The 20,703-nt window shown below is 49.4% G+C and overlaps 1 protein-coding gene across 6 annotated transcripts in view; it reads left to right on the plus strand.

Moving 5' to 3' along the window:
• The window catches only part of GRIK4 (glutamate ionotropic receptor kainate type subunit 4), a 476,087-nt gene that overhangs the window by 343,793 nt on the left and 111,591 nt on the right, over nucleotides 1–20,703 (plus strand). For all 6 annotated transcript variants that reach the window (XM_016919844.4, XM_016919847.4, XM_016919845.4 and 3 more), the window contains 3 exons: nucleotides 7,386–7,547; nucleotides 19,483–19,635; nucleotides 20,556–20,660. In XM_016919844.4, the coding sequence (XP_016775333.1) occupies nucleotides 7,386–7,547; nucleotides 19,483–19,635; nucleotides 20,556–20,660 (420 nt within the window). The remainder of the gene's footprint in view (nucleotides 1–7,385; nucleotides 7,548–19,482; nucleotides 19,636–20,555; nucleotides 20,661–20,703) is intronic.

Genomic DNA, 20,703 nt, shown 5'->3' on the forward strand with positions numbered 1-20,703 from the left:
AGACAGCCAGCCACCTTTGTGGCGTGATCTGGTGGGCTTCAGGAAGGCCTCCGCACACTGCCTTCCTCACTACCTGCTAATGATCCCTGAAAGTGCATGAAACATGCATTCCTTGAGCTATTCTATTATTACTTCTAATAATACTAATAAGGAGTCTGTATCATACTTCCAGTCTGCACAGAGCTCTCCTATATATTATCTTTTTTGAGTCTCACAATGGCACAGTGAAGTCTTATTTCCCCCATTTTAAAATGAGGAAACTTTTATGATTAAAAAAGAGAAAAATAAAGAAATTAAAAGATTTTTTTTTTAAAGATTGGTTTTTGGAATGTGGGCTTTCAGAGAGGAACATCTAGGTCAAAATACCCACAGACAGTGTATGATTTAAAATGCGGTGACTCCAAACCCATACCCACTCTCTCCAGGACAGTTATTCTCCTAACCATTTAATTAAGCCCAAAAGGCAACTTTTGATTTCACTGATTTTTCTAGGTGCCAGGGACACAGCAGTGAGTGAGACAGTCTATTCTACCTTCCAGGAGTTCACAGGCCAGCGGGGAAGCATTTGAGGCTCAAATAATGATGACCTGGGAGAGATTTTACTAGGGGCGGCTGAGGCTGCTGGACAGCTCTCAGCAGAAGTTAGCCAAGTTCACCAAGCTGCATTCGACTGCCTGTTTCTCTGAGCCATCTTAGCCACACAAGCCTGCAGTTATACTGCATTGACTTCTAATTCCTTCCCACCTGCTGCACCCTGGTACTTGCTGTGACTCCTTTTCTGGGTTCTTCATGCTGAACAGATGCGATGTGAGGCAAACCTCAGCTCTCTCATGTTCTCAGTGAAGTGCTCAGTTTTGCCTGGCACACAGTTGGTGGTCAGTAAATTGTAGTAGTTATTATTAGAATTATTGCTTTCTTGTGATTATTCATGGTTGGAAGGTCTGGAACTTCAACTAAAGGCTTCTCTCTCAACACAAATAGCCAGACCAAGCAATTAGCATCTTATGGTGACTTTTTTTTTTTTTTTCGAGACAGAGTCTCTGTTGCCCAGGCTGGAGTGCAGTGGCACCATCTTGGCTCACTGCGACTCTGCCTCCTGGGTTCAAGCGATTATCCTGCCTCAGACTCCCAAGTAGCTGGGACTACAGGCAGACGCCACACAACCACACCCAGCTAATTTTTGTATTTTTAGTAGAGATGGGGTTTCACCATATTGGCCAGGCTGGTCCCGGACTCCTGACTCCAGGTAATGCCCCTGCCTTGGCCTCGCAAAATGCTGGGATTATAGGCGTGAGCCACCGCACCCGGCCTATGGTGACTTATTTAGCAAAACTTTTCCCATTTGACAAGTAGCTAAGAGTCACCTGTTGCCAAACAAAGAGGAAGAGAAAGAGGATGGCGAAGCCTCCAGGCCAGATCTTTCCTTTTGGCAGGGCCCAGCAGTTCAGGGGGACCAGGAAAAGGAAGGAGATTGGGGCAGGGCACCCACTTTGGTGACACCGGCAGCACGGAGGATGGATTGCACTTGGACAGAAGAGGACTCCCAGGCCATGAGTGCCTGTGTGCCAGGCACTTCTCATGGATTACCTGTGCAAGGTAGATGCTCTTACCCGCACTTTACAGGTGAACACATCGAAAGTTCAGAGATCCGCCTGAAATCAGCCAGCCAGTATGTGGCCAAATGAGGGTTTGAAACCAGGACTGTCTTATTTCAAAACTTGTGCTCTTTCTAATACATGTTACTGTTTCCTGATGAGATTGCCACATTGCACAATGTGGCACCAAGGGGCACCATTCACATGGTCATCAGTATAAATGGCACCTGGGAATTGAACAGCATAGTGGCTAGGTATCCCAAGATCAGAGGCATGATCTCCATTAAATAGCAGCTATTGCAGAGGAGAAATGACGAGGACCTAACCTGGAGCGGTTGGAAAGGAAGGGACAGCTTCGAGAGACATTTAAGAGATAGATTTGACAGAATTGGCAGTTGACTGGGTGTGGAGTTAAGAAATAAGGGAGTTGAGGCTGTCTCTGAAGTTTCTAGCTTAGGTGCCTGGGAGAATAGTAATGCCCTTATTGGTTAGGAAGGCAAAGGGGAAGGGGCTGTTGGGCAGAAAACATCACGGAATGCCACTTCCCCTGCTTACCCATTTGGCCTGGGTTGGGAGATGAACTTGATTTAAGGGCACCACCTGGACCTGTGCTTTGGTTTCTTGCTTTTCTACTTAAGGTCAAACTCAGAAACTTAATCTGGGCCATTAAAAGTTCTTGTGCTTTTAGCTCTAGTTGACTAACCTGGTCCTGTCCCCAGGATTGACTAAATCCAGCCCCCAGTGATGGGACTTGCCTGCTTGGCCCAGCTGAACATGTCCCCGGGGCCCTGATTCCCCTAGACCTCCCTTGCAGAAGCTGCCCACAGGGTCTGCCCAACCTTTCCCTTATCCCTCCATGTTCCCAGACACCAGACACTAAAGCTCTACATTTCTTGGCACTGGACCCTGTGTGGTATAAGGCATGGTCGGCCCCTTGCAGCCATGGTAATCTCACAGTTTCCTAGACCCTGTCTTCCTCTCTTCCTCCAACAAAACTACCTGAGCTCTAGGACCTCCACCTGTCTGGGGCCATGCCCAACTCAGCCCCCACTCAGAGCCTGTCCTTGCTCCCTGGCCCAGGCGATGAACAGGCTGTAGACCCATAAAGCTTCCTGCAGCTTGCAGTGAATGGATGCCTGTTTGTAAACCAGGACATTGGACATGGCACATCTGCTGCAGAAAGTGAGGGGCGCCCTTCCACGTAGCTCTCAAGCCATTATCCGTGAAGCATTCCTTCATCTCAGGGTAACATCTGTCCATATCCACTTGTGGCTCTTACCTGACCTTCAACTATAGCTATTTGGACCCTTACATACCGTTGTATACACAAAGATTTGCACACATGTATGCACGCATGCACACACACACACTTTTAAAAATGTTTTTCATGTGAAAGCCCAGTGATGATAAAGCAAGCTGTCAGGATTTAAAAAAAAAATACAATAATGCAATTCACAGAGGACAGTCAGTGGTTAGCACAGCTTCTACTCATGTTTTTACACCTTCTGGAGGTGTGACAGGGTGTGCTTGGTGTTAGAGTTGGCCACAGTGAGACCCCAAGGCATTAAGATGTCTTCAATCAACTGTCCTCAAAACAGCATTGACCAAACAGCTTTTAGGTACCAAGCACTCTCTAGATGCAGTGTGAACTTCAAAAATGAGGCAGACATATCTTTGCTTCCTGGAAACACACAGCCCCCTGTAGAGAGAGGCCACATGTGTGAACAAACAATGCAACATGGGGTCCATCACAAAGCCACCCACACTTGGAGTAGTGGAAGACCTGGTCCTGGTCTCTGCCCCACCACTTTGGCTTTACCAGGTCCCATTTGCTCTGTTCTTCACCCTCATTCCCTGGTTTGGGACAATGGGAGTTGATTCCTGTTGGGTGCAGGGACCCTCAGGATATCCCTTCCTGTGGTATTTATAAGAAGAGGATCAAGGTCCCCATGAGAACCTGTTCCACCCGAGGGACTGTTCTTTTCTGTCATTGTATGAAGGTTACAACCAGCCAGGCAGTGTGGCTGGGGCGGGGTTGGGGAGGCACAATGGGAGCCTAAGTGAGCCAGGTGTGCATTCTTAGGTAGGGCTCAAGATGGGTGGGCAGCGGAAACTGGGTGAACTTTAATCCCTTCCATTCCTGAAATGTGTTCGTTTTATGAAATATCTCTCTCCGCAAAATGTCTCCACCACTTGACTTTGGATTTCTAAGAAATGTTTCTCTGAATAGATGTAGAGTAGCATTTCCCAGATAGCGTTCTGAAGCACGCCACTGCCAGGCACTCGTGGATTTTGGAGGAGAAAAAAAAAACCCATAGTCCTGGTTTGTTCCATGGTCAGTGTGTTTGGGAAGTTCAGGGTTAAACAGAATTAAACCAGCTGCTTCACTGCTGGACTCTTTTCAGCCTTTAATATGCTAGTGATTATTATGAATCTTGAAAAGGCAGATATAATATGCATTGTTTTCCAGCCTTATCTGAGCATGGAACCTTGTCTTCATGAAATTTCTGTTGGTGTCACCTGGAAACCTAATGCCCTGAGGAACACACTTTGATAAATTCTGGCACATAAGATGTTCATTGTTTGTAAACTAACGGTGGTCAGTTATTTCCCATATTCTTTTAGACAATAGTCTTCAATAGCAGCAGGAAAGTCTAAGTTTAGATAAAAAGGAGAATTTCCTCACTGTAAGGATTCTTAGATACTAGAACCTTAGAGTGTCATGGGAAATGGCAGTAAAAGAATGTGCCCCTCCCCCTTCCTTGTCCTTCCACAGGCTATCCCATGAGTCATTATAAATAGAATGAATTATCAAGGAAGCTTCTGGAATCTTTTTATCTTAAGGGGCCTTTGAAAGTTGCATAGAATTGTGGGACAAGAAGGTAGGAATAAAAAGGCAGGAAGACAGACTGGCTGACTTCTGGGTAGACTGTCTCTAAGTGTCTGTAATTAACTCATTCATTCTTACTCCGCCCAGAACATGCATTTGAAGGGAATACCTTTCTAACTTGTGGAACTGAAGAGGCAGAAAGCCAGAAGCTACCCCAGATTTCACAGTGGTCTTTCAGTAGCTGTCGTATTTGCCAAATAGGAGGCTAAGCTTTACATGCATCTTACTTGTTTCTTGACATAACCTATAAGGTTGCTAATATTGTTTCTTTTTAAAAAACAAGGATCTGAAGCCCAGAAGGTTACAGATCTTGCTGAAAGTCATACAGCCAGTATGGTAAGGAACCTGGATTTGAACACCAAAGCCTGAATCCACTATATCACCCCAGCTGCCACTGTGAATCTGTGGACATCCAGAGCCTCAGGGCTTCCTTAAAATGAGCCTTCATCCATCAGGCTATGTGTGTGGGGAGAGGATGGAGTTGGGCTGATGTGTCTGCCCACAATGATAAGGAAGCCAGGGAAGAGGACATTTTCCAGCCCCTGCCAACCATGCCCAGCCAGGCCCCTTGGTTTGCCCACAACAGTCTGGCTCTGCCCCAGTCACTGCACCCTTGCCAAATGCATCTTCTTCCATTAGCCATCTGCCCCCTTGTGCCTACCGATAGCCCACAGCACATGGGCAGCTGCCCTGTTAGAGAGATAGGAGATAATATCAGTGTAGGAATCAATACATTCTCTGGCATGTCCTTTTTCCCCTAATGGGAATGTGGCAGGATCCAAAATACACTTAAACCTTATCTAAATCCACTCTGTCAGGCATTGGTGGCTTCAAAGGAAGCTTGGTACCTCCAGTTTGCACGTGTAAGCTAATGAAGCCGGGCTCTGGGTAGGTGAGCTAAGGCCTGTAGCCTGAGGCCTTGGCAGTGTCTGGAGCTGTGTGGCAAGGATGCAAGGGTGGCGCCAGGGGCCTACAGCAGCTAAGTCTTCAGAAGAGGAGACTGCCTGGAGGAAAGCAATCTTTCTTCCTGGCCAGAAGGAAAGCCTAAGGCACTTCCATCTGTCCTGTCAGGCTGAGTGGCTGACGGGCTAGTCCTGGGGTCTGGAAGTCCTGTGTACCCCCAGGGTGTGGATCTGTGTGCGAGGCACTTGGAATGAACATGAAATGAATGTGATTTTTGTGTGAAAAGGTGGCCTGACGCACATTTGAAGGCATATTTCCGGGAGCGGAGATAAGTGAGCTGAATAATCTACACCCTCTTGACTGGTTTCGCTGTACAGGGCCCAGGGAGACCTTGGGGGCCAGGGCTCGGAGCTCAGAGGAGGACACTGCCCCTCTCTATAACACTAACTGGCCTCGGTGCACTCACACCTGCAGGCTAACACGTGGCCCCACCAGCGTTATTGCATGAGGACCATGGGTTGCAGGGAGAACTCCTTTGAGCTTCTAAATGTCACTGCCTTAGATGGGATTTCCCTGACTGTGTCAACTAAAGTAGCAGTCCCTCACCCCAAGTCCCATCCCCATAGCTATATGAAATGACGATGAATTTGTTTCCTTACTATCTGTCTCTTCCACTAACTGCAAGCTTCCTGAGGGCAGCAAGTGTGTCTCTCTCATCCATATCCTCCATGCCTAGAACCATGTCTGGCACATGATAAATGCTTAAATATTTATCAAGTGAATGAAAAAATTAGTGGTAAATGAAGGCACCACCCTACCCACAAACCTTCAGGTTGAGGTTCTTAGAAAGCAAACTTGGTTTTGGCATTCCTCCACTGACAGTTCCCCTGGGTCCCATCACACATAGGACAAAGGGCACATTCCCAAGCCTGGCATCCTGACTCTTATGGTCTTGTCTCTGCTGACTGCCCCAGCTTCGTTTCTCACCATCCCTCTCCCAGGCCCCCTTGTATCCAGTGTGCTAACCCACACTTCAGGTGTATAAGACTTAGGGTCCTGCTGGAAATGCAAGCTCCTGGGCCTCAGCTCCTCAGATTCGGATTCAGGTAGTGTTAGGTGGGGTTCAGGAATCATCCTCTTTTTTTTTTTTTTTTTTTTTTGAGGCAAAGCTTTGCTCTTCTTGCCCAGGCTGGAGTGCAATGGCACAATCTCGGCTCACTGCAACCTCTGCCTCCTGGATTCAAGCGATTCTCCTGCCTCACCCTCCTGAGTAGCTGGGATTACAGGAATGCACCACCACATCTGGCTAGTTTTGTATTTTTAGTAGAGATGGGGTTTCACCATGTTGGTCAGTCTGGTCTTGAACTCCTGACCTCAAGTGATCCATCCTTCTCGGCCTCCCAAAGTGCTGGGATTATGAGCGTGAGCCACTGCACCCGGCCCTATCATTTTTTAAAAAGGAACCTGGATGATGCTGACGGTAGAATCACACTTTAAGAGGTGATGTCTTCATCAAAGTACAAGCACACCATGGGCAGTTCACTGAAAGGGCCATGCACTTTCTCAGCTCTGCCCTTGTATACATGGGGATTTCTGGCTGGAGGAGCCTTTGACCACTCACAATTCTCCACCCAGAAAATGCCTATGTATCCTTCAAGACACAGCTCAAGCATCCCACCTCCTGTGGAAAAAACCCTGTGTGCCTAGTGCTGCCCCCACTAGGCACATGGCATTTTTTCTTTCTCTCTCTAGCTAGTGCATCTTGTATATAACTTGTGTAGAGATCATTCTGCTATTTTTTTTCTCCTCCATCCTCCACCATCACAGTGTTAACTCCCAGAAAAACTGCTCTCATTAACTCTGGACCCCTAGGTCCCAACAGAGTGTCTGGTGTTCACTGGATTAGAATGTGGTACCCAGATATGCTTTACCAAAGTCCATCCCTCACTTCACCCCTTCCTAACTATGTTCTTATTTCTGATGCTGGGTCTTTCCAGGAGTTCTCACTCCAGAGAATGGACAGCCTTGTGGATGATCGTGTCAACATCCTGGGATTTTCCATTTTCAACCAATCCCATGCTTTCTTCCAAGAGTTTGCCCAGAGCCTCAACCAGTCCTGGCAGGAGAACTGTGACCATGTGCCCTTCACTGGGCCTGCGGTAAGTACCCGCCAGAGCTCTTCCTGGTGCCCCTTGGCCTCTGCACATCGCCCCTCCGTGGGCCAACCCCTGGGCAACACATCTTCTTGGAGTCCAGCCATCTCCTGCTCCAGTCCCAGCTCAGAAAGGGAGGTAGAGAGGTGTGGGAAGCGGTTGCAGGGTATGAGGTTTGGGAAGCAACGAGCTGTAGACAGCAGGGAGGGGGCTGTGTAGAGGCACTGGGTTGTCACTTAGTGATGTCTGCAAGTCCCCTGTGGCCAGACTCTCAATAATACAATTGCCGAGAGCTGCCTGAGTTTAGGATCCAAGAATCGGTTGGAAGGGCCTTTAAGCTGATCTGCTCCCTCATTTTTCAGATAAGGAAACTAAAGCCCAGACTGGAATGGGATGTGGAGTGGGGATGTGGGGGTCTTGTTCAGGGGCAAACATCGAGGCTGTTGCAGAGTGGAACTAGACCCCAGGACTCCTGGCTCCTGGTCTGGTGCTCTGTCCACCCCCTGGCCACTTCCTGTGTCACGGCTCATCCGGAGTGGCTCCCTTCTGCCCAGTCCCTCTGCTTCCTCTCTGCAGTTCTGGCCCCTTCCGGCATGTGTGACGGAAGCAAACCTTTCCATGGCCATTCTCCACTGAGTTGGATGTTCTTCTCCGTGGGGCAGGCCAAGAATATCTGCTTGTGTACGTTTGTTAAAAGGCAAGTTCTCAGGAGACTAGGATTATGTAGCTTTTTATGCCCTGTCCTAGCCCCATTATACACAATATTTTATTTTTAAAAGCCCCATGAGGCAGCCCTTGTGATGCTCACCCCAACTCCTGAGGCAGCTACTATCAGTATCTCCATTTTACAGATGATAAAACCAAAGGCCAGAAAGGTTAGGCAAATAGCCCAGGGTCACACAGCCAGTGAGCAGAGGACGAGGATCAGAACCCAGGCCATATGGCTTTACAGTTGATATTTTTAACCTCTGTTCCACTGTGCATCTCTCTAGGACTGTCATTTCCTTGCCACGCTGTACTGTAATTGAGCCTGGCTAGACGGAAGTACAGTGATGCATGCATAATGACATTTTGGTCAGCGATGGACAACTTATATGATGGTGGTCCCATAGATGATAATACCACATTTTTCTTGTCCCTTTTCTATGTTTGGGTATGTTTAGATATGCAAATACTTACCACTGTGTTGCTGTTGCCTACATTATTCAGTACAGTCACATACCGTACAGGTTTGTAGCCTAGGAGCACTACACTATACCATATAGCCTAGGAGTGTAGTAGGCTATAGCATCTAGATTTGTGTAAGCACACACTATGATGGTCACACAATGAAGAAATTGCCTGATGATGCATTTCTCATCATGTGTCCCCATTGTTAAGCAACACATGACTGTAGTTACTAGGTATTTGTTGAATGAATGAGTGAGTGAGTGAGTGAGTCAGGCGGAATGATGAGTTACAGATAGAAAGAAGTGGAAAAGCATTAGGTCTAGGAGATGGCAATGGAATTGGGTACACTCCTGGAGTGGGAAATTCTCTGGTGAGTTTTTAAAATAGGAGCGATGCCTGTCTCTGATAAGACATGCCCAGAGGCAAAGGCATATCTAGACATCTACACACTTGGCATCTAATTAGTACTTGGCCAACACGGTGACCTTGGAGGCGGGCTGCGGAAGCCAGGGCCTGGACTTAAAGACCTTTCACAAAACTCTGTGCTTTTATGATCATGCAGCCTCGTGGACATCTCAGGAAGGAAGGAGTAGCTAAGGAGGTCAGAGCTCATGGAAAACTCAGGAAGCTTTGATCCAGGGAGTGGGACAGGAGGAGCGGGTTTGAGAAACAGTTTCATGCAGGTTTATGGAACCCATCCCAACAAGATATTTTAGACCTAAAAGAGGCAAAAATCCATGGGAAGGACTGGGAAGGGCAGCTTGAAGGAAGGAGTCATGTCCATTAAATGGTTTAAGGGACAGAGAGGGACATCTCAAAGCACAGTGTCATGTGCAGGATCAGACTCAACCCCTAGCAGCAATGCAAGCCCTGTTCTCCCAGCTGCGTCTGCTGTTCTTAAAGTTCTCATTCCAGTATTTTTATTTTTATTTATTTATTTATTTATTTATTTATTTATTTATTTTTGAGACGGAGTCTTGCTCTTTCGCCCAGGCTGGAGTGCAGTGGCGCAATCTCGGCTCACTGCAAGCTCCGCCTCCCGGGTTCACGCCATTCTCCTGCCTCAGCCTCCAGAGTAGCTGGGACTACAGGTGCCCGCCACCGTGCCTGGCTAATTTTTTGTATTTTTAGTAGAGATGGGGTTTCACCGTGTTAGCCAGGAGTGTCTCGATCTCCTGACTTCGTGATCCGCCCACCTCGGCCTCCCAAAGTGCTGGGATTACAGGCGTGAGCCATCATTCCAGTATTTTAATAGGTGCTGACAAACTTGAAAGGCTTGCAATACAATATCAAGAAAGGAGAAAAAAACATCTGTCTCTTTCCCTTCAACCCAAGCCTCACCACATATGGCATCTGACCTAGTGAAGTAAATGGTCCCAGGCTCTATTTCCTCATTCTCTCTAAGGGTATCTGCCTTTGCATTGATGCTCACATTGGCCATGAGCAGACAGACGAGGGTCCTTCGGTTCCTAGTGGGCTTCTTTGTAAGGATCCAGCACAAAGGCCAGGAGTACCTTTCACAGAGCTGTGGGTCAGCGCTGCCATGGTCAGACAGGCTGAAAAGGCCACTGGCCTTGGAGTCACAGAGCCTGGAGTCAAATACTGGCCTTGACATTTTCTCACCGTGTGATCTGAGGTAGTGACGTAACCCCCGTGGGCCTCAGATTATTTTTCCATAACTGTAGGTGAATTATACCTGACCATCTTAGAGCATTATTGTGAAGACGGAATCAGATACGATTCTATTTCCAATTCACAATCATTCACTAAGTTAATATAACAACCTATATATGCCAGATGCTGGAATAGGCATTACTAAATATATCAGGTAGCTTTTGCTACGTAAATACTGTGTAACAGCCAACTCCTAAATCTCATGATACACAATAAATATGCATATACGATTCTATCTCCAATTCACAATCATTCACTAAGTTAATATAACAACCTATATATGCCAGATGCTGGAATAGGCATTATTAAATATATCAGGTAGCTTTTGCTATGTAAATAGCCAACTGCTAAATCTCATGATACACAATAAATATGCATACAATACACATTTATGTAGCCCGCGGACCTGTGGGTCAGCGAGGGAGCAGCTCGTCTAAGCTGGCTCAGTTGGGCAGCTCTGCTGCTCTGTCTGAGATCTCTCAGCATGCAAGGGTTGGCTAATCCAGACTGGGCCTACTTGGGGCCAGTACCTCTCACTCTTCCCCTGGACCAGCAGGCCAGGCCGGCATATTCTTATGGTGATGGCAGAAGGGCAGCAAAGCAAGTGGAAACACAAAGACCTCTTAGTCCTAGGCTCCCAGAAAGGCACACTCTCATTTTCTTGGCCAAAGAAAGGCACACACACAAACTCAGTGTTAGGGAGTGAGGAAATGTACTCTCCCTTTTAGAGGCAAAAAATGCAAAGGCACATGGTAAAAAGTCTGAATACCCGAATACGGAGTGTGTCTTAGACCATTTGTATTGCCATCAAGGAATACTCGAGGTTGGGTGATTTGTGAAGAAAATAGCTTTATTTGGTTCCTGGTTCTGCAAGCTGTACAAGAAGCATGGTGCCGGTATCTGTTTCTGATGAGGGCCTCAGGACGCTTCTTGGTGGAAGGCAAGGGGAGGGGGCGTATGCAGCTCACATGGCAAGAGAGAAAGCAAAAGAGAGAGGGGAAGAGGTGCCAGGCTCTTTTCAACAGCCAGTTCTTGTAGGAACTGGAGTGAAACTTCACTCACTCCTGTGAGAATGGCACAAAGCCATTTGTGAAGCATCCACCCCCTTTATCCAACCCACCCGGGTCACTGCCACATGAGACTTGGGACCAAACAAACCATGGCAGAGTGGGATGAAGGATTGGCTCCATCACGTAGTCACACAGTGAAGATCAAAGCCGCTGTTCTCCGGATGCGCCATGCAGGAGCAGCGTTCACCTCCACCTCTGGGAAGGTGACTCCTCGGCATATGTTACTCTCATCGAAGCGGAGGAAAGCCCCTGAGTTCTTCCTGCAGAGGTTGGGGAAGGCTTGCCCGAAAAGAGGGAAGCCAGTAGTTCACCGCTCTTCTGTGTGCAAAGCACCAGGCAGGGTCCACAGCATCCCAACGGAACAGGGGTCCCGTGCTGACTTGCTCAGTGGACTGGAGAGGGTGTCCTGTCCTGAGGATGCCGCCCAGGGCCGTTTAAAAGATAGAAACCCTGACCTCGTTTGTCTCCTTCCCAGTCCAATGTCAGACCTCCCAAGGCCTCAGCATCTTATGCTCCCCAAGAATGCTTGGGGGATATTCAGTGAGTGGGGGTGTTCTCTGAGGCTCTCTTGGTGCTGCTGGCGGAGAACAAGAGTAAAGATGGGCTGAGCTGCACCGGCTCAAGGCTGTCTCAGGGAACCATGCGAGGAGCATCCATGTGGGCCTCAGGCCTACAGCTGGTCCTTGTGCTGATCAGATTCTGCGTCTACTTTAGTCAGCTTTCTCTCAGCCAAGCCCCTTTGGTTTTCGTGCCAATAAAATGGACAAGTGTTCTTTCTTGCTGAGGACGGCAGGGCGCCCACCCCACTGGGTTTCACCTCGGCACAGAGCTGAAGATTCCTGTAGCCCTTCCCATGAAATTATCCTGCCTTCTCCTATTTTCCTTCTCAGGGCATCCTCGTAACAGTTAAGAGTGGTCATGTAGCCCTTTTGGACAAGTGGGGAAACTGAGGCACGGAAGTGCTGGATGGCACATCAAGGGTCCTCTGAGGTCAGCACTCCAATATAACCTGGAGTAGAACATACATCTGTCTCCCAGTGCCAGAGAACCTTCCAGCTACTGTCTCTGTGGCCTCCGAGAGGGAAGGGAAGGTGTTGCGGACTCTCTCACCTCAGCGTGTGGAAAGGAAGCTCACGGCAGTGACAATAGCAACACACCTCTCTCAAGGCTTCTCACTTTAGCAACCAGCTTTTGAAAAGTGGTGCCTCTTCCTGTCTCTTTGGGGGCTGAGAAATTCACAGCACAAACAGCCCAGCTCTTTTATGTTCTGGGTAGCTGGAAGGCGAGAGGGAGTCAGTTCCAGGAAAAAAGCCTGGTTCTGTCCCCACCATCAAGCATTCTACAAAAGCTGCAGCTCCAGCCTCATGGGGACGTTCTCTCTTTCTCTCCCTCTTCTCCCCTTCTTTACCCTTTTCTCCCTAACCTTCTTTTCTGTTTCTCTCTCTCCACACGATGTTCCCTGCTCTTTCTTCACTCTTGGCACTTTCTTCTCTCCATTGCCTTTTTCTCCTGACTTGGGTAAGGGTCTGCCGCTCTTCCTCACCTTCCGGGTCAGGCCTTCGGCATTCTAAGTGGAGCTTTCTGGAGAGGGAGCCCCGTTCTAAGGGCACTGAGGGAGGAGTGGCTGAACTGAGAGGTAACCAGGAAAGCAAGATCAGTCCATGCCCCCAGGCCATACCTGCCAGGTGGCCGACAGGAGATGCAGATGTGCTTCTACCTGAGACAATGCAAGCAGAAGAAGGGATGTCACAAATGGAGACACACACCCGCTAGCTTCACACGCCATTCCCATTAATCACGCTGCAAAGAACAAAAATCCTGGAAAATCATTAAAATTACAGATGGCTAGATTAAGTAATTAGAATTTAGGCTAAAGCAGATGTTTGTAATTAAGTGTTTATTTCATTGAATAAAATCCAGATTGTAAGAACTATTCCATGGGATTTTAATGGTTCCTGTCCTGGTATTATATTGGGGGGTAGAGTTTAAGCTGCAGAAGTTCAGAGACAAATGGGCATCCGGGAGGATCCTGGGAATCCCGTCATCTGGGGCATGGAGAGAGATGAGGGTTACAGGTGTGTATTTAGGAGATATTCTTATTTTCATGTCATGGGAAGGGGAAGGAACTCAGCCACAGCTCCCTGAGTCAGAACTGATTCATCTTAATTTATACAGAGCCTTGCATTCCCCTAAACAATTTGCAAACAGCTCAAAAGAAAATAACAATGAAGAACCAAATGAAAATATAAAAACAAGAGAATCGAGGGTTCATTGCCAAGCAACGTTTTGGTGCCAAGAAAGAGGAGAGGATTTTAAATGAGGATTGAGCCATTTGGGGGATTTAATATTTAGAAGAGACAGGGACAGGAGAAGCAGAGACAAAAGCGAGAGGCGTGCACACACAGATGAGGAGTAGAGGCCATGGAAAGAGAGAAAGGAAAAGGAAATGTATTGAGAGAACAGAGAAGGGGTGGAAATGGGCGGGGGGGGGGGGGCGGGGGGGTGTCTCCTTCCCCTGGTGAGCCCAGAAGTGGAGACATGGATGGAGGGCTTTTTGTTTTTGAGACGGAGTCTTGCTCGCCCAGGCTGGAGTGCAGTGGCACAATCTCGGCTCACTGCAACCTCTGCCTCCTGGGTTCAAGCAATTCTCCTGCCTCAGCCTCCCAAGTAGCTGGGACTACAGGCATGTGCCACCATGCCCAGCTATTTTTTTTTTTTTTGTATTTTTAGTAGAGATGGGGTTTCACCGTGTTGGCCAGGATGGTCTCGATCTCCTGACCTCGTGATCTGCTCGCCTTGGCTTCCCAAAGTGCTGAGATTATAGGCGTGAGCCACTGTGTCCGGCCAGGAGGGCTTTTGTAACAGAAACTGCTTCTCCCTGACTGTAGCCCCAAATGCTTTCCAGAGCTAAATGAGTAAGTAATAGCGGAGGGAAAAAACAATTAGGAGAGGGAGAAAGATGCTTTGGGATGGAGATCTAAAACAAGATGGAAAAATTGATGAGGCAGAGAGATGACAGGCTCGCACGCCATCAGAGGAGAAATTGGGTGAGGGCAGGAGATTGGTGACTGTGAGGAGATAGCTGCAGGCACAAGGGTTGGGAGGTGAATTCTCAGAGCAGTTTGAAGGATCCAGGTGAGAAGCGTGGGCAGATTGGCAGGAGCCTGCAGAAGACAGCGCCTGGTGATGGGTGGAGGAACCCGAGGAGACTGCAGCGGGGGAGAAGACGTTTGGGGTTTAGAAAGGGTCAGCTCTGACCAGCCCAGGCTGAATCACAGAGAGGAACTGTGAAGCCCAGAGCCTACAGGGGACACGTCAGTGGTTTCACCCCTCTGAAGGCCACACACAGGTGGAGAGGAGACCACAACCTTGAGGATTTTCCTTCTACCTGCTCCCTGTGCCCAGCATCCCTAGCTGGCATTAGTACTAGAAGCACTCGAAGAATCTTGAAGGCCATGGAATTAGAGATGCCAAAGAACATTGCCAACAGGCATGCACGGATCTCAGCATCCACATCATGTGCTAATAAGAGAGCATCAGCCAAGAAAACCATGTCCCAGACGGAGTGGGAATAGTGGCAACCATGTGGCAGGAACCAGCTGGGGGCCTGGTGGGAGGATGTGAGAAATGGCGTGGTGCTTCCTCTGCAAATCTGCCGTGATGACGGTCTCTTGGGGACCAGCACACAGCCTCACTGGAGGAAGAGGGGGCCTGGGGAGGGGGCCTGTAGACACTGAGGCCTGGTGCAACAATGCCTCTGAGAGGAAAGGGATCCCCAGGGCCTTGGTACCAGAGTACTCTCGGCAACAGAAACCCTGTATCAAAATGTCTTGTGAGAAAACGGAAATGTGTTATTGCGTGGCTTAGCAAGATTCCAGAGTGGTGAGGTTGGAGACCAAATCTTTTCCATCTCTGCTGTGTCCCCACTTGGTTACAGCTTCATGCTCAGGCTGGAGCTGGGCTGGCTGCAGCAGTCCAAGCATCCCAACCAGACACAGACATGTCCAGAGGAGAGAGGAGCGTCCTCTTAGGAGACAGGAAACTTTCCTGAGAAGCAAGCCCCTCATTCCAGGCCTCAGTTCACGGCTCATTGTTTCAGTGGGGTCACTCACACTGTCCCAAATCACATATTGGCATGGGGACCTTGGACCACCCAGGATTCCCTGGGACCTGGGGCTGACTCAGCCTCCTCTGAAGCTCCTTACAGTTTGGGACAGGGAAGGATACCTAAGTCAAATGGGAGGAAGAAGGGGAGAATGGGTGCTAGGTAGGCAGCCAGTGGCTAATGGCTGTTAACTGAGGGGCTAACGTGAGGACAAACAACCAGTCTTGCCAGGAGGCAAACTGGGTGATGGCCCCAACACAGGGCATTAGAGAAGCCTGCCCACCACCCCTTCCTGCCCCCACCCCGGTGCCAGAGTCCCACGCTCCCATCTGCTGCAGAGAAGGCAACAATGAAAGATTGCCGCAAGTTGTCCTGGGAGATGAGGCATCAGAATAAATCTGATAGAGCAATGACAACCTAGGCTTCTCGGAGGGAGGGAGGTGGAAGACAGTGCTGTGGAGAGGGGAGGAAGCCAGTCTGGACAAAGGGGTACTGGGCCTCCAGGCCTTGCTTTGTGACCTTGGGCAAGAGAAGAATGCCTTGTGCCTCAGTTTCTTCATTCGTGAAAGAAGACAGATGAGTGGTTTTTTTTTGGTTTTGTTTGTTTGTTTGTTTTTTTCTGAGATGAAGTCTTACTCTGTTGCCCAGGCTGGAGTGCAGTGGTGCAATCTTGGCTCACTGCAGCCGCCGCCTCCCAGGTTCAAGCGATTCTCCTGCCTCAGCCTCCCGAGTAGCTGGGATTACAGGCATGCACAACCACACCCAGTTGATTTTTGTATTTATACTAGAGATGGGGTTTCACCGTGTTGGCAAGGGTGGTCTCGAACCTCTGACCTCAAAGTGATCCACCTGCCTCGGCCTCCCAAAGGGTTGGGATTACAGGCATGAGCCACTGCGCCCGGCCGGATGAGTTGTCTTCTAGAATTTCTTCCAGTTCAATCACTCCACGATTTTGGGAATCTGAGAATGGTGAGATTAACTGGGAGGCAAGGGAGAAGGTGGGACAGAAATTGGTTTATACCATCATTTAAATAGCCAAACAGAAGGATCTAGAAGCCAGTTTCAGTTGGGGCAGCTAACTTCCCGTCAATTTGTCTAAGCCAGAAAGGGAGAATCTGCAGCATTAGTCTGTGGCATGTGAGAGGCCCATTAATAAAAGAGCCACATGTGCTCAGGGGAAAGCGAGTTACATGGAAGGACAAGGACGGTTGTAGGCTTGCAAAGGAGCATTCATTGCCATGCAGGGCGAATCAAATGAAGAAGGAGCTGAGGGCAAAGGGGAAGAGCAGGGAGGCAGAGAAGAGAGAGTGGAAGATGATGGATGGAGGGACTCGGGAGTGTGGCGGCTCAGCCCAGCTCATCCTCGCTCAGCAAGACTGCAGAGGTGTGCACTGTTCCCCATGGTGAGAATTGGGTGCCCTTTGTTGCTTAGTCTTCGGGTTCCAGGAGGCTCTGGGACCAAGGGACAGACAGGAAGGGAGTTGGAGCAGGGGAGGCAGGAGACTCGATGGAGGCCGAGGGCAGTGGCCTGATCCAGTGTCTCTGTGGAGAGTGGGAAGGTGTTGAGGTCTATGGTACCTGCCAGGTGGTAGTGGCTGAATAAAAGTGGGAATAAAGCAAAGAAGCAAGGCAAGGAGGAGAAGAAGCAGCAAGAGAGGGAGGGAGAGAGAGGGAGGAAGAAAGCATACACCAGCCAGGTAGTTTTGTGATGCAGGTGAACTTGGACTGGAACAGACAAACTTTGTTGACTGTTTTGCTCTGTAATTGCCTTTTAAAGAGATTATCCAGAGCTGGCTCACCCAGTTCCCCTCATAGGCCTCCTGGCCCAACATGTAGCAAAACTGGGTAGGAAATAAGCCCATCCACCCTGCCTGTAGCCCCCTGTCCTTACCACTCCTTGGAGCCTTACTTAGTTCAGTCAACACCGGCTTCCTGAGCACCTGCTAACATCTGTCTGGACCTGAGGGGGCACAGCCCCTGCCCTCAGGAATGCTGTCTTCTGACGCTGGCAGTTTGCAGAGCACTTTTACAGACTTGTGAGGCAGGGACTGCTGCTTCTCTTTTACAGATAAAGAAATTGTTGCTCACTTGGAGGGATTCACATGCCTGGGATCACTCAGCACATAGTGAGGGGCTGGGATCTGGACTCTGGGCTTGGTGTTCATGCTTTTAAGCTCTTTCCTCGACACTTCACTGTCTCACACTGCTTACACTCTGCCTGGAGAGCTTGAAAAACCCCGAGACAGCATCCCTCCATCCAACCGTGGAGGGGCCAGTGTCCCAGGGCTGGCTAGGAGGGAGGCAGGCTGTAAGCAGTCGGTCCCCTGGAATGGTGGTCTCACAAGGGTGCTCTCACAAGGGTCTCATGTGGGACCCTCACAAGGATGCCATCAGTTGAAAGAGGAGGCTCGGAAGGGGCAATGTTGAGTCGCCAGTGATGGAATGTCGTGTTTCAGTGAAGGAACTTGCCTTATAATGGGACTCTGTGTGGACTTCTAGCCCTGTAACACCACTTCTCCCAGGAGGCCTCCACCTGCCTTCCTGGACCCCCTCAGGGCCTTGGCACAGTACTGAGTGTATAGTCAATTGCACTTGCTAGGGTTTTTTTGTTTGTTTGTTTGTTTGTTTGTTTTTTGCCAGGGACCCCACATACATTAACATAGTGTGGTATCATCTCCTCGTTAGATGGCACGTTCCTCAAGGACAGGTGTCTTCTGTCTTTCCACTCCTACCACCTCCACCAAGATACTCAGCTTTCCCCTCCCCACAGGCTGCAAACATTGTATCCACTTATTGGGTAGTGGGCAAATTTCAGCCAGAAGTTAATTCAAGTCAAGCAAATGTCTTAGGGGCCAGCCACACGACAGGCCCCATAACAGATGCTGTGCAGAATATAGAGATTAAGGTCCTGTGTGTTCCCTGCCCTGAGAAGCTTGCATTTTAATAGGGAAGATGAAAATGTGGGCACACAACTGTGCTGACCTCTTCCCTGACTTTCAGGCCCCGCATGGCATGACCCCTGCCATGTGAGTGATGGATTGCTTCCTCCAGCCCCGCCCCTCCTCTGCCCTCCTCTCCTTCTAGGAGTGGTCCAACTCTCCACCTTCTAGTCTTTGTTCCTGCAGTTCCACGCTCTGGAATGCCTTTCCCTCTTCTCAGCGACTCCCCATCCTTCAGTGCCCAGTTCCAATGCAGCATCCTCCATGAAAGACTTTCTTGATTGCCCAACCAGATGTTTCCCTCTTTGGAACCCTCCCCAGGAAGACCTTTGTGGACCTACCACACTCTGTCTCATGTTCCCCTTGTTTGTGCCCTGTCTCCTCCTACCTCCCTTCCCCATCCTGCTGTAATCACAGGAATAGGCTCCTACTCATCTTTGGGCTTTGAACTTACCATGTGCTTCATACCTACTCATCAAGTTGTACAGTACAAAGTGGACTAATATTAGGCACATTTAGGAAGAAACAATATCGTGGGGTCTTGTAGGAGGAAGTGACCTTCAACTGAGCCTTATAGAATGGGCAGATAGCGGGGCAGTGGCCAGGTTCCTTTCTCTTCTTGACATAAGCAGCCCTGCCCTCTTCTTGAGGATTCCTGGGAGTAATGGCAGTTGCTTGTTTCCCTGGAGCAGAGAGAAAAGGGTACACTTGAAATCATGTGGGGCCCAAAGGGCCAGCACAAGGCTTCAATCCCAGAGAATCCTTTGCCACCATTGTGTGTCTTGGGTGAACACCTGACTATTAGATGAAGTAGAGCTGGCCCAGAGACAGGACGTGGGCCAAGGGCGATGAAGATGCACTCTTATTTCCCTTTCTTTTGCTTTCTCTTTTCTTCCTCCATTCCTCTTATTTTCTCCCTCCCCTCCCTTTCTTCCTCTACACCTGTCACTCCCTCCCTCTGCCTGCTCCCCGGCCTCTCCCAGCTCTCCTCGGCCCTGCTGTTTGATGCTGTCTATGCTGTGGTGACTGCGGTGCAGGAACTGAACCGGAGCCAAGAGATCGGCGTGAAGCCCCTGTCTTGCGGCTCGGCCCAGATCTGGCAGCACGGCACCAGCCTCATGAACTACCTGCGCATGGTGAGGAGCGGCTGAGGCCCTGCAGGGCTGTGCCCAGGCTGGTGGGGTGGGACACTTGGTTCAAGGTACAAGAGTCCCTCAACTCCAGGCTTGCTCGAAATGTGTCTGTTATTACAGCCCCAGATAAATCAGTGATCTCTGGTGACCCCAGTTGAATGGATCATGAGCCACATTTGTTCCCTAAACCCCAATAACCACTGAGAATTCATGGAAGTTTGTTCAGAAGGCAACAGCCCTCGAGCCTTACACTATTAATGGGCCCCTGAATTCCAGACTTAGCACCTGGCCTCTCTGTTCAGCGGTGTTCTCAGCAAAGCTCCACACAGCTGGGAAAGGGTGGTGCTGCTGGAGACTGGCATCCCTCTGGGAGATGCAGGCTCAAGACTTCTAGCTTGGCTGGGTTTCCCATTGTTGTCCTCCCCAGCCATGCCTCCTCTGGTGGGTGAATGAGGATCTCTACCCTACACAGAAGACTTCTGTCAGAGAAGCCTGCTGCAGCACAGTGTCTTGGACTTTGCATTTAGAGTTAGGTGGAGAGTCATCCTGACTTCCTGTGGACCTGGGGGTGGGTGAGTGCCTGCCCAGAGAGGATGAATGCTTTGGACAGCCAAGGGCCTGGAGGAGGGGCCGAGGGGAATCTGAGCTCAAGTTAGCACCATGACTGGGTTGGTTTGTGCAGTTGGTATGGGGTTATTGGGGGAGCATTCGTCTCCTACTCCAGGCCAAGCCAAGTCTGAATTGTCTCCGCAGACATCACATTTGTCATCTCAAGATGCCTTGGCTGTGTGTGGGCAGGAGAAGGATCTTAACTGCTTTGCCTCTTCTGGGCATCCTTAAATAGCCTCTGTGTAGAAATCTTGCTTGGGGGCAAGTGTAACCTGGGGCCTGTTTGGTGCTGTAACTCACTCTCTCTTGGACAGGTAGAATTGGAAGGTCTTACCGGCCACATTGAATTCAACAGCAAAGGCCAGAGGTCCAACTACGCCTTGAAAATCTTACAGTTCACAAGGAATGGTTTTCGGCAGGTAAGCCTAGCTGCGCCGTGGTGATGGCAGGTCCTCCTCTCTG

Source organism: Pan troglodytes, chromosome 9 (assembly GCF_028858775.2).
Source record: "Pan troglodytes isolate AG18354 chromosome 9, NHGRI_mPanTro3-v2.0_pri, whole genome shotgun sequence".
Lineage (NCBI taxonomy): Eukaryota > Metazoa > Chordata > Mammalia > Primates > Hominidae > Pan > Pan troglodytes.